This window comes from Pteropus alecto, unplaced genomic scaffold, assembly GCF_000325575.1.
Source record: "Pteropus alecto unplaced genomic scaffold, ASM32557v1 scaffold12, whole genome shotgun sequence".
NCBI lineage: Eukaryota > Metazoa > Chordata > Mammalia > Chiroptera > Pteropodidae > Pteropus > Pteropus alecto.
In genome coordinates this window covers 11,001,451-11,015,535 of record NW_006432669.1, presented here as the reverse complement: position 1 = coordinate 11,015,535, position 14,085 = coordinate 11,001,451, and the positions used below count along the sequence as shown (strand labels likewise).

Here is a 14,085-nt window from a genome sequence, read left to right as displayed (position 1 = left end):
TCTGATTTCTATCACAATACATTAGTTTTTCCTATTCTAGAACTTCATACAATTGGAATCATAGGGTATGTGTTCTATTGTATATGGCTTCTTTCACTCATAATACAAGTGTATGTTTTCATCAAGGTTATTACATATATCAGTAATTGCTCCTGAGTGCAATTATATGCATATAGTATGCATATAGTATAATTTGTTTACTCATGTATGTGTCTATAATGGACATTTAGAATGTTTCCGGTTTTTAGCATCTTCATTTTTAAGGACAGCAGGCCCTTACTATTTAGTGGTTCTCTGCTTAGCTTTCCAGAACCAATACTTATAGTTCTACGTCCCCAGGCATACTGCCTGGCCATCCTTCTGTGGCTTAAATGCCACCTCAGCATGCTTCTACTCAGTGGTGTGCAGCCCTAGCTGGTGGAGAAACCCTCACATAAAATCATAAAAGCATTTCAGAAATAAATGAATGTAAATATATAAGGGAAGTGATGTACATGCAATTTTTGCTTTCTTCCCTGCAACAAGTCTCCCTATGGCAGGGAGCACAAAATTGTGCTGCAAATTGGATTGGTTAAGTAGCAAAGAAAAGGTAAAAGCACCCTGAGAAAACTCTTAGATTAAAATCTACACATGATTTTATTCTAATTAAAAAATAAATTTAACATTTAGCCTGGAGCACAAGGAGCAAACTAATGGCCTGTATGTCAAAATACACGTTTTTTTTTTAATTATATAGAGTTTCAAAACAATAGTGACACAGCTATCAATATGTAATTTAGATATTTCATGTATGTATACATACACACACACTCAGAATGTTTTAGTAACTCTAGGTCCTTATTCTCTTAAGAAACTAAGGTAATAAGCCCAAGAACAGTTTCAGTAAATAAACTGATAACTTTGAAGGACTAATAGGAATTTTGGTATTAGTCCATCTCCTATTAACTGTATCTATAAAATAAATTGGTTATGTTGAGTTTATTTCTGGGACAAGCAATTGAACATGTGCCTATAAAACACAATGAACTCTTTAGCCCTCCTGGGTTCCTCTGTCTTCAGTTTTAATGTTTCCCAATATTTCGTAACCCACTTCCCTAATTAATTTTTTCTTAGCTCTTATCACTCTCTAACATTAGTGTTCGTCTTCTCTTTTTGAATGTGAGGTTATGAGGACAAGGGACCATTGTCTGTTTTGACTGAAACTCTGACACCTAGAAAAGTCTCTGACCTGGAGCAAGTCATCCATAAATATTTGCTAAGTGAATAAATGAATGAGATACATGAGGACTTACACACAAAAAAAATAAATTTAACTAGATAATCTTCAAATAATTAGCCTTGGCTATTTTTCTAGTGTGAAATATTTGTATTAAAATAATAATAATAACAAATAATAACATTGTGTGCTTATAATGTGCCAGGCAATGTTTTATGCAGTTTCTATATTTCCACTCACTTAATGCTCAAAGATGTGTAGGTGTGTACTATTAATGAAATTATTTTACAAATAAAGTAACCAATGCATGGGAAAGTTCAATACCTTGCCCAAGAATGAAAAGTTAAAATGTTAAGTCAGACATTCTGAATCTAGTGCCTGAGCTATTAATCTCTATAGTGTCCCTCATAACAAAGTCATCTGAAGAGAAAGAGTATTAGATTAGGAAATATTTGATTCTGGTGAAAATGTTTCCATTCCTAATAGCAGAACTGCTTCACAGGGATACATAGTTCCTAGGACACAGTCCAGAGCTGTGGGATGTGGGCATGGATTTCAGTGGTTCAACTTCTCCAAATGCTATAGATTGAATGTTTGTCCCTCCAAAATTCACATGATTAAAGCCTAATGCCCAAAATGACAGTATTAGGAGGTGGGGCCTTTGGGAGTTGAATTGATCATGAGGGTAGAACCCTCATGAATGAGTCTTTATAGAAGAGGAAGAGATACCAGAGATCTTTCTCTCTCCACCATGAGAGGACATGGTAAGAAGCTGGCAGTCTGCAATTCTGAAAACAACCTTCACGGCAACCCAACCACACCGGCATCCTATCTTGGACTTCCAGCCTGAAGAACTGTGAGAAATAAATTCTTCTTGTTTATAAGCCACCCAGTCTGAGGTATTTTGTTACATCACCCTGAATGGACTAAGACAACAAAGGATGGGTTACTTTTCCAGATCACATTTCCTAATGAATGGGAGATTCATTATTGTGTGAGTTTAATTGTGAATATACTTTCTTATTCCTTTCTTATTCTCTAAGGCCTACTCCTTTCTACCTTGACCTGATCCAAGTGTTGCTGAAGGAAATTAACAACTCCTTTATGTACTCCAAAGTTAAGCAATCTGATTATTTCTTTGAGAAAAAAATAAAGGCATGCAAATTCATGAGCAGTAGGTATTTCTCAATATATGTACACACCCTGCTAACAGGAAGGTAGAACACGCTTTCAGTTTCATATCACATATCAAGGCTAAGAGAGAAAAGCCATGGCTGGTGAGTTTTGATTGTTTGTGTTTGTTTGTCCAAAAGAACATATCTTGGGGAAGAAATTTTGGAAGGGGCTGCCTTTTTCAGAAGCCGTAATTAGGTTCTGTGAATGTTTAGGTGAACAGAACTGAAGGAGTGGGAAGAAGAGGAGGTGGGAGGGCAAAAGGAAGGAGGGAAGGGGCCCAGAAGACTTTCACAGGGAGCTTTACTGGTGTTCTGCAGTCATTTTGCAATTGTAACTGAATTCTTAAATGTCATTGTCTGACAGAGGGTTCAGAATTAGCACAAGATGAGTATTAGCAGCTGTTGTCCCCAAGGGAAATAGGCTATCACTGTTTCATTATTTTATTATGCAGAGTTGAATAAGCATATGGGTCAATGTCAGGATGATTCCTGGTTTTCAGGAACTCATTTACAGATAGTAAATCTCAGACTTCAGGCCACTCAGTGAGCATACGAGGGTAATATTGAGAGAAGCATAAGAGATGTGGACATCCTCAGGATGACTGAACTGTAAGTAGAGGGACATTTTATGGATTAAATCTAAAGGAGGCTATTCCCTGTTGCTGACATGAGAGGAAAATGAGATTGTTTTCAAGGCTTGAGGAATCCTTGTGCTTCAAACAGACATGGTGCTGAAGCAGAAGAGGAAGCTGTTTATCCGTTCAGTGAACACAGGCACAATAAATGGCTTATTGGATGAACTATTAGAGAAAAGAGTGCTGAACCAGGAGGAGATGGAGAAAGTGAGACATGAAAATGCTACAGTTATGGATAAGGCTCGAGCTTTGATTGACTCTGTCATTCGGAAAGGGCCCCAGGCGAGCCAAATATGTATCGGTTATATTTGTGAAGATGACTGCCACCTTGCAGAGGTGCTGGAGCTCTCCTCAGGTAAGGCCAATGACTCAGACTAAAGTTCACGTATGCCCTGTGTCTTTGGGCCCATATCTGATTTCTTCGTTGGCCACGTTAGTTTGCAGACAACTTCCTCACAGCTTCAGGGCCTCATTTGTGTGGTAGTGCCATTATTGCATGTCTTCTGTATCTTTTCCTCTTCGTTCCTGTTTTTTTGGTCTCAGGAGCCTTCTTTTGATTAAAATTCATTTCCCATCCCAAGTACATGATAGCTCATTTGTTGAAATTCATGAGAACTTTCTGAAAAGTTTCATACTGTATTCTCCAGTCCTCCTGCCAAGGCACATTATTTATTTATTTAGTTAGTTAGTTAGTTAGCTAGTTAGTTAGTTAGTTAGTTAAAGTCTAGGGCTCTCTAGGAATTTATGTAGTTATCTGACATGAAAACTTAAGATCTGTAACCAGATACTTCTTATAACTCCTCTCCAAAATTTTGTTCTCCAGAAGGAATAGAATGTATTTCAGTGATGGTGAAGCATTCAGAGAATAAATTCAATGTTTACCGAAAAGCAAAGCTTTTAAAAGCAGATTTTTCTAATTGCCCCCTTGCATTTTCTTTTGTGCAGCCTTGTTCACTAGCATGAAACTAGGCTGTGGACCATTCATAAGTCCCCAAACTCGCTATTCCTGTCCTCCTGAGGGCTTGATCCAGGATTTGGGTGTCTGACCTGCCCCTTCTATGGTCTTTTAGTTCCTCCACACAGCAAAGATCGGGGCTCTGGTAGACTCCCACTCACTGGTCTCTTTTAGGCTTCCTAAAACCATTAAAAAGGAGTTGTTCTTTGAAAGCAGGAAGACTTTGTTCCTAGGGATTGGAAGAAGCCTATGCCTGTTTGAGTGACAAAACACATGCTCATTTACTATTTTTCTTACAATACCTCTTTTTCATTTAACACCTCCTCCCACAAAAAAAAAAAATTAAAGACAATCAATAAATAACAATAAGGATCCAGAATAATTGTATAATAGCCAACATTTCTTTTTTCTTGTCTCATTCCTTTCACTCCATAGTCCGTGAACCTTAGAGATACTTGTATAACCTACTATGAGAACTCTAACACCTGGAGTCTACCTCTTTACTTCTCAGATGATGCCTGCTCAGTCAGGGTTGTCATGACTTTGTCTTCCCCTCATCAACTTGCCAATTTTTTTCGAAGCCACAGATTATGAAAATTAGATATAATATTTGAATGACTCTAATGGGAAAGTTTTTTCTAAAAGTAAGTTCTTGGCACGTGCACTACTGCTGTAACAAGGCCTCTTCCAGAAAATGATCTTGAATTTATCAATGGTTAATTTAGTCCAGCAGTCTAGATAGGAAGGAGAGGATAAGCTGCAGCATGTTGCCTTGGGCTTGAAATTTTGTGGGACAGCCTATGGCTTTCCCTCATTCAAAGCAAGGAAATGGACATATTTTGTCTATGGAAATCTTGTCTTTAATAGGTACTATAGAATGAAGACTCAAAGTATTTTACTTTTGTTAGCTCATGCCAATTTTTAAAGTCTCCAGAATAAGCTTCTCAGGTGGGTATTACTATGTTGAGATCCTTATAAAATCTTAAATTTAAATTCATTTTTTGTCCTTGAAATCAATAATCATAATGAATAGTGATCTCAGAGGATATATTAATAAATTTAAGAAATTTTATGCAATTAAACAGTATAACTGAGGCTTTTTTTTTTTTTTCCTTCAGAGTGTGCCAAATGGGTAGCACAAGTGCAGACTACAGAGACTGTGGTCAGGGCTTCTGTTACATGCATAATTGTACAGGGCCTTTTGTGGGCTGGCAGAGTAGCTTAGTGAGTAAGAGCCCAGGATTAATAGTCAAGACAGATTTGTGTTCATATCTAGATCCACCACTTTCCTATTCTATGGCCCTTAGAAAATATATTTAACACTGATTGAGGGTAGACCAATCACCTCATCATTATTTTCTGCTGTGATAAATCCAAGCTTAGATGCTGTTTCTTCTTAGTTTTCTCTGAAGTTAAGGTCAGCTCTGAGTTAAACAACTTCACTCTGAACACATCTTTTATGCAGTAGTAGTCACTTCAGGAACTACCTTGAAACATGCATATTAAAAGAATTCTTGATTCTATAGCTGATGGTGTCTCAATTCCATTTTTATCATAGATAGTAGAAATCAAGGAAGTCATGTCCAGATACGCTTTTTTTCTGCCTCAAATGTTAAAGTCCAGTAATTCATGTGCAGAGGTTTTTGTTTCCCAGTGATGAGTATGGTTCCAGGAAAATCACATTTTGACCAGGATCAAGGCCTACTGAAGTTATTTTCAATAGGGAATGTCCAACACATTGGGGCAAGATTGGGGCAAGAGGTGATAAGTGACTATTTTAATGTTCTTTATCTTTCCTCAGGTCCACAATCTGGAAATTATAATACACAAGACTCCTCAGCAGTGATTCTTCCCTTCTTGGGTAATGGTATGTTAAAAGCAAAAATATTGTTGAACCCCTTGTTCTTTGACATTAACTATAGATTCATGGGATAATCCTGGGGGGAGGAAGCTATGGGTCATTCTCATGGATTGATCCCATGCCCTTCCCTTTTCTCAATCTATTTTGCTTTAGCAGAAGCCACTCCTGCAGCTTCACTACCATGTTTACACTAACAAATTCTGAACCTGTGTCTCAAATCCTGACTACCAACTTGAATGAGACACTTCACTATTCTAGTACTTTCTGAATACACGCACTTACTTCTCCACAGACTCCTTGATCCATATGTGTCCTAGCTAAACTTGCCATCCATTCTTTCCCCCACCTTGCTTCTCTCCAGTTTTCCCTATCTTGGTTAATGGTGCCACCATTGCCCAGTTATTCAAAGCAGAAACCTGAAATTAACTCTTTCTTCTCCGTCACTTCTGACATTTAAGCAGCGGCAAGTTTTATTGATTCCTCTCTCAAATCCAGATCTGTCTCTTCTCTTCCATTTCTATTACTATATTTCAAAGCCCCTATTTCTGCAATGTCCTATGATTCTCCAGATATAACTCTCACTATATTTTTCTTGTATTTTTTAAAAATAAATTCATCATTTTCCCCCAGTAGATTTTAAGCTTTATGACGAAATAGGACATGTCTGACTTAATCAAAGGCATGAACTCATTTAACAATAGTTGACTTATAGTATACATGCAATAAATATTTGTTAAATATTATTTTACTAATTTCATCAAGATTTCTATTATATACCAGGCCATTAGAAAAATATTTAGCTCATGCCAACTGTGTTATAGATCTTGTTCTACAAACCATTTAGAGAGTAATAAACAAGACAAACAAGCTTCCTGATTTTATTGAGAATGTATGAACACACAAATTATGAATGACTAGGTATTTAAGAATCTTCACCATCAAATTAAGGCTACCCTAAAATTTAGGCATGGGTGTGACAGTACACACACTCATATCAGTTAAAATTATATGGAATGGGGCGAAAAAATCAAGTATTTTTAATAGCTTAGATATGATAGAAACTTATGTTTCATTCATAAATGAGCATTCTCCATAGCAGACAGCTCTCTTCCAACTGCTAACTCAGATACCTATGCCTCTTCCATTCTATGGCTTTGATATCTGCAATATACACTGCCAAAGTAACTGTGGTCATAACCATCCAGTTAATGATATTGCAAGAAATATGGGGGATCCTTTGTGAGAGATTTTGCCAGGCTTGGCTTGGATGTGCCACACCATAATTCTGCTTACATTCCATTGTCTAGAACTCAGTTACATGGCCATCTCGACTGCTAGAGCGGCTGTCACCACAGACTAGCTGTGTGCCCAGGAAAAGGCGGTGTCTTGTTGAATAGCTAGCCACTCTCTGCCATAAAAATTTAAAATTTTCATTCCACATAGTATTGGAGGTAGCACAGGAAAATCCTAGGACCCAGATAAAAAGGAAGATCTTAAAACTATTTCAGTCCTCTACTCTGAAAAAATAATCTCAGCTTTATTGAGTCTTGACAAGGTCAATATGTATAAGGTCAACATTCCTTATTAGTAAACCTTATTTTTGTATGAATCTAGTCTCTTGCTAACTAAATAATCAGTGTTTTATTTGTCTTAGAACAGTATTTCACCCACAATTCTGGAATTATTTCACCCGAAAATGACTTTTTTCTCTTAAAATAAAAGACCTTACATTTAAAAGAAATTTAGAAGCAAAAACTTTACCATGTTCAGAAATTACTGCAGTGAATCTATTAAGGGTGGTTATCCCATGCATGTTTTCTTACATATTTCATGAGATGAAACATTCACTATACAACCAATTCCCTATTCCTTTACTAAGAAAAATTATCTCTAATATAATCCAAATCTTTCTCTTTAATTTATTTTATTATTCTCCGGACTCATGTATGAAGAAATAGAACATTTTTCCACCTAATAATAATTACTATAGTTTTCTCCAATATATTAATTCTAAATATCTCTTACTTTACCCACACTAAGCATACTTCATGCTGCCTTGGTTTACCTAATTGAATATTATAGTAATTTCTTCAAATTCTTCTTCAAAACTGAATATAACTTTCTAGTTTGAATAGTTTAGTTTCTGAAAGATCTTCCAAATATTGAGAAAACATTTCTATTTTGAAACAAAGATTATGTTATTTTTCTAGCAAGTGTATCACCCTGTTGAATGGTGTTGAACTTTTTATGAAACAAACTCTAAAGGTTTTACTCACATAAACCACTATGAAAACTCTTCCTCGTGTATTTGAGCAATGTTTAGTGTTATGAATCCATTCAGTGTGCATCTTGATTTTAGCATTTATCATTTTATTTCATGTTCATTTTAGTTAATATATTCAATAATCCTCATCCTCTTTGCCACATGTTTGCACAGTAGAGAGATCCTACATCTCCTTCCTTCCCTCCTTCCTTCCTTCCTTCCTTCCTTCCTTTTTATATGCTTATCATGCCTATTAAGTAAATAAATAAATAAGCATATATGTATATAAACATTGAAATAAGAGTAATTAAGACTTACTTCCATTAAATTTTATCCTCAGATTTAAATCATCAAATTTATACCAACTATTTTATCTAATATACTAATTGTTTTATGAGAGTTCCATCATGCATGGCCCTGAAAAATTCTTTTTTAAATCTTAAATATTTGTAAAAATGCTGATCCTAGGAGATAAAGGTAGAACCTTGTATCACACCACTGGAAATCTCCTCTGGTTTGGGATGTGTTCCAGCAGCAGTGACTCACTCAACAGTGTTGACAACTAGCCCAGAGTTTTTCTCCTAAGGATTCATTTCTTCCTCCATGGCTTTATAAACAGATGATGTTGTGAGTAACGTCAAGTGGGACACTCAGGAATATCATCATTCATAATGTTTCTTGTCTATTGCAGCTCTTCATGCAAAGCAAGACAACCTGACTAAGCTCACATTCCCAGGACCAAGAGGGAGCCTCAAGCTCTGCCCCCTAGAAACAGCTCAAAGGATTTGGAAAGAAAAGTCAGCAGAGGTGCTATGCTCTGAACGCAAGGACCTGGGTGAAAGATACACTGGAGACCATTCTAAAGAGCAGTGGCACATTTTTAGAGCCAATTTCTTTGAGAGGTTTTAGAAAATCATCCTGCTGCTTCCCTTAAAATATTCCTATTTCTTAGAATTCCAGCTTATGAATAAAGGTTCAAGTTTGGTATAATTCTTTGAGTAAATAATTACAGTAATAACAACAATGGCATTCATTGAATGCTTAATATGAATCAGATACTGTTGTAAACTTGTTGCATATAACCACTTGAGCCCTAAAATAACCCATTTTAGAAATCAGGAAACAGCATGAATTGTTAAATATTTTGCCAAAATCAGTAACTTGGAGTCGGTTTTAAGATTCTGTCATTCTGGCTTCAAAACCTGTTCACCTCTCACAATCCTATCTCTCAAAAATAATTAAATCAAGTTCTCAGCTATCATCTGGGCTTTTACAAACTCATTCTAACTCCTCTAGTAAGATTCATTTGCTCTCCCTGTTTTTATCTATGATTCATGAGATTTGGTTTCTGGATAGAACTAAGGGAGGAGAAATGGTCTTAAACCCTCAAGATGAATATTTAATTAAAAAGAACAAGACTGTTTATCCAATCTGCATTTTCTACAGATTTACCCAATAATGGAAAAATCAATTCGCACACGTCTTGCCCTCATTATCTGCAACACAGAGTTTAACAATCTTCCCAGGAGAACTGGAGCCGATGTTGATATCAGAGATATGAAGACGATACTAGAAGATCTGGGCTACACTGTGGATGTAAAAGAAAATCTCACTGCTTCGGTAAGGCTTTTCATAATGTAGAGACAATGGTCATGTCCTCCACATTTCTAAAGAATGTTTGACTATAACACCAGAAACTTAGTCTCTTGATAGTTTAAAATTTACATAGATGGTGCATAATGCTACAATAACCCCTTCAAATGTAGTCTTTTTGCAGAAATCTGGTGGAACTTTTGGGGGGGATAAATGTTCTATTAACTCAGTAATACCCATTTCTCTCTACTAGAAATCCCTGAATGGCATCCTATAACCCTATACTGCTTTTCTTTAAATTGAAACTTAAATTTTCATTTCTATCTCAATTATATTCATATTACCCAGGGATTCCTTAGTGTCTTTATTGAAATCTCAAGGTGCCATAATAATGAATTTCGCAGTCCAATATCAGTGGTGTGGTCTCTTCCAGGATATGACTATAGAGCTGAAGGCATTTGCTGCCCGCAAGGAACACAAGACCTCTGACAGTACTTTTCTCGTGTTCATGTCTCATGGTATTCGAGATGGCATTTGTGGGAAAAACTACTCTGAAGAAGTCTCAGATGTATTGGAAATCAACACCATCTTTCAAAATTTGAATACTCGGAGCTGTCCAAATTTGAAAGACAAACCCAAGGTGATCATTATCCAGGCCTGCCGTGGTGGTGAGTGCTGATGCCTGCTAGAACACATGATATAAGAGTATTGACCTCATCATTTATATACATCCAGTATTTTTCACTTTTTGTGTGTCTGCTCCTTAATGTCAAAGAACACTTACTTTCACCAAACAAGATTGTAGTTTCTGAGGGTTGTGCGAATGGATGGTAAATATTTGTTTCATTTTTAACTAAAGAGATACCATTTTTAGCCTTAAGACTTTGATGTTTTGATGTTGTTAGAATTTGTTTAAGGGTTTGTAAAGGTGAGTTATTAAAAATATAGTTCCTGAGATGTATGTGTGTATATGCATGTGAATGAATGATAGATAGCGACAAATAAATCAGTAAATATGGTTTAGCCGAGGTTTAGGGGAGAAAGTAGTTCTCTTGGCTAGTAACAAGAAATCAAATCTTGCCTTTTCAGAGAATCAAGGGGTGGTGTGGTTAAAAGATTCAGCAAAAGCTTCTGAGAACAGTTCTTCACTGCCTCCAGAAGATTTCGAGTATGATGCCATTAAGAAAGCCCATATAGAGAAGGATTTTATTGCTTTCTGCTCTTCAACACCAGGTACCTGTATAGTACACCTTTGTGGGCATCACCAATGCAGAAATTCACCCCCACCCACTAGAGAATAGATATCTGCTGATCTTTCCATGAGACTTCTGAAGAACAACTCAAGCATTCCTCTCAGTTATACCTTCAATTTCCCTTATCTACAGAGAGCAAATGTGCATATATTTTTGCTAAATTAGTAATTAGTAAACTCCCACAGTGCAAAATATTTTCTTGGAACCATGAGGGATAAATAGAAGAGTATCTACACTGAAGTAAATTAGAATCTGACTCCACGTGGTAAAGGTCTGCAATGTTGGGATCATTCGGCAGTTCCATTTGCCTAGACATCATGTGTTTACTGAAAAGTAGTGTTTATAGAAGGAGTAGAGAGAGGCAGAAGAGCAGACAAGGAATATCAAGTCTCTAAGTTAAATTGGTTTCAACTAAAAGTATGAGATGGATGAAAAGACAGGAATTAATGATTTCTAAATCTAGGCTATGGATTAAGAACACTGCTGATTATATTCTGACTTCGCCATTTAGTACTTTGTAAACTAGTTCCACTTATTTAGCCCCTCTGGGCTTTCTTTGAATTCCTTACTAACATATGTAAATACAAATATCATTATTCTTAGGATTAAATGAGATAATATATGAGAAATATTGAACATGACAAAGAGTAAAGCACACATAAAATAGCTGCTATTATTAAAGATTTTTCTACTTATAACTTTAATCAAGGGTTTTATCTTGAGTTACTTTCTGTCTCAAGGTTTAAATAAAAGTCATTTGAATTATTTTATCCACTATCTTTTGAAATTTCTTGGGCATTCACATTCTTTTGATTTGCTAGGGCCTTAAGGCCTTGCCTCTGCTCAAATAGTTTAATTTACAGATTAGACTATTTTCTGTAATGAGGTACCATCTCTCAGGAGAGAGCCTGGTTCTGCATTGTGTTGGTCAAGTCTTAATGTAGAAATGAGTGATTTTTTTTTCATCAAAAATAATGACACTAGGCAAAACCAAAACATAACAAAACAAAAAATAACAAAACAAACAAAATAAAACCTCACACAATTACAGCTTGAGCATATTTAGCAGATGTTAGTATGAGACAAAACTATTCTTTAAAATCCTTTGATTCTGGCTTCCACAAAAGATTTACCTCTGGCTACATAGTCTTTTATAGACTCCTGGCTTCTCAACATTCATCTTACTGATTTATTTCTCCTTTTCTTTTATTTTTCTCGCCCCTCCTTTCCAGATGACTTAAAAACTCCAATTCAGTTATCCTCAGCTAGTTACCTTCCACTAGCAAGTCTAGCTCCATGTTCTCTGGTGTTGATCCCAACCACTTTATAGTGCTGTCCTGAAGAAACATGGCCATTCGCTCCCTAATTTTGCAAAGAATTTGAAGAGATATCTTCCTCCACTCTCTCTCTCAATCCCTTCTTTACTGGAATGAGCCTCATTAAACAGCTATGGTTTTAAATAGAATTTCAATATAATATTGTTATATATTTTATTACCATTATTATTGGCTAAAATGTTTGGTTAAAGTGTGTGTCCATAGTTATATACTTAGCTATTTATACCACTCTTCTCTTATTTATTTCTTTGCATAATTTTAAAATGGCTTTATGATTTCTATGTCTCTACTATTTTATATAATTAATACCATTCTTCAATATTTCTCTTTCATAAGACTGTTTTGTCCTCCAGTGGAATATAATATAATCTTTTTCTTTTAAACCTTTTCTAGGTTTGTACTTTCTTTATATTATTACCATTTTCATATTTCATTAATATTTTCTTTGTCTAAATATCTTATGATCAATATTATTTGATTTTAATTAAATTATTTATAAAGTAGATATTAAAAAGCTATTAATATTACTACACTGAATAGACTGGATATTACATAGCTTATATTCTCCTAGACACTTATAATACATTGGATTTAATCTTCAGATATCCTTTTTTGTGGCAGAAATTATTACCCTACCCTTTGTAGCCGAGACCATTGCATTTCAGAGTGTATAATTAACTTAAATCAGGGTGGTATATAACACTCTTAGAATTCACACTCAGGTATTCCTTCCCCAAGGCCCAATCACTTCCCTCTACCCCATTCTGCCTTTCCCTCCCTCTCTACTAGGTTTGCAGCTCCTTGAACTCAGAGACTACGTATCTTAACATCTGTACCATATATGGTATCTTTCTTATGACATTAACAATTGTCAAGTATCAGTAAAAATATACTCACTGAATGTTGAATATATTCACTAAATAATGGCATGCAGTGTATACAAAACAGCATGAACTCAGCAGACTCCCTCAGCTGAAGTGGAAATCCTTGCACTCAATCTCTGGACAGGCAAAAGTTTTGCATGAGATTTGGAATGTGTTCTATTCACAGATAATGTTTCTTGGAGACATCCCACACAGGGCTCTCTTTTTATCATGAAACTCATCAAACATCTCCAAGAACATGCCTGGTCCTGTAATCTGGAGGAAATTTTCCAAAAGGTAGGGGTCTAGATGTTTCTCACATGCTCCTTCCCTGGATATTTGACTATTTCAGTTGGAAACCTAGGGAGCAACTCTGGTCATGCTAATCTTACAGAAATGCCCTTCTTTCCAAACTAACTTTGGAGGTTCTTTGGTGAGTCGGCAAAACTGAAAGACAGATCCAACCTGCTATGATCTAAAAAACAAACAATCCCTAGAAAATAATAATTTATTTTAACTTCTCTCTAGCCCTGAGTAGACAAACAAGTGGATTTGCCTGTGTCTATAGCTATTAGATCCAGCAGCAGATTTTAAAAGTCTGGTCATGCCGTGCTTTGATTATACATGCTGCTATTCTTATGAATACACCAACTTTTTGTGTTTATGATTTATTTTGCTATACGTTTTGTAATTTTTCCAGCTTAAGTGAAAATTCTTCCACTCAGGAAAAAAAAAAATACGGACTTCCTTTTCCCTTCAGGTTCGATTTTCATTTGAGCTACCAGATGGTAGGGCACAGATGCCCACCACTGAAAGAGTGACTTTGACAAGATATTTCTACCTCTTTCCAGGATATTAAAATAAGTAAGTTGTATCAGTGTCTACGGACAGAAGTGTGTGTGTGTGGTGGAAGGGAGTGAGGTTGGGGAAAGAG

At 35.9% G+C, this 14,085-nt stretch overlaps 1 protein-coding gene across 1 annotated transcript in view; it reads left to right on the top strand.

The window, feature by feature from the left end:
• The first annotated feature begins 2,467 nt into the window (after positions 1-2,467).
• LOC102887403 overlaps positions 2,468-14,085 on the top strand; it is a 30,550-nt gene continuing 18,932 nt past the window's right edge. Inside the window, exons 1-9 of the mRNA XM_025043765.1 lie at positions 2,468-2,493; positions 3,115-3,381; positions 5,783-5,848; positions 8,797-8,912; positions 9,552-9,725; positions 10,132-10,366; positions 10,788-10,931; positions 13,339-13,448; positions 13,912-14,007. Of these exons, the coding sequence (XP_024899533.1) occupies positions 2,487-2,493; positions 3,115-3,381; positions 5,783-5,848; positions 8,797-8,912; positions 9,552-9,725; positions 10,132-10,366; positions 10,788-10,931; positions 13,339-13,448; positions 13,912-14,007 (1,215 nt within the window). The 5' untranslated portion in view covers positions 2,468-2,486. The remainder of the gene's footprint in view (positions 2,494-3,114; positions 3,382-5,782; positions 5,849-8,796; positions 8,913-9,551; positions 9,726-10,131; positions 10,367-10,787; positions 10,932-13,338; positions 13,449-13,911; positions 14,008-14,085) is intronic.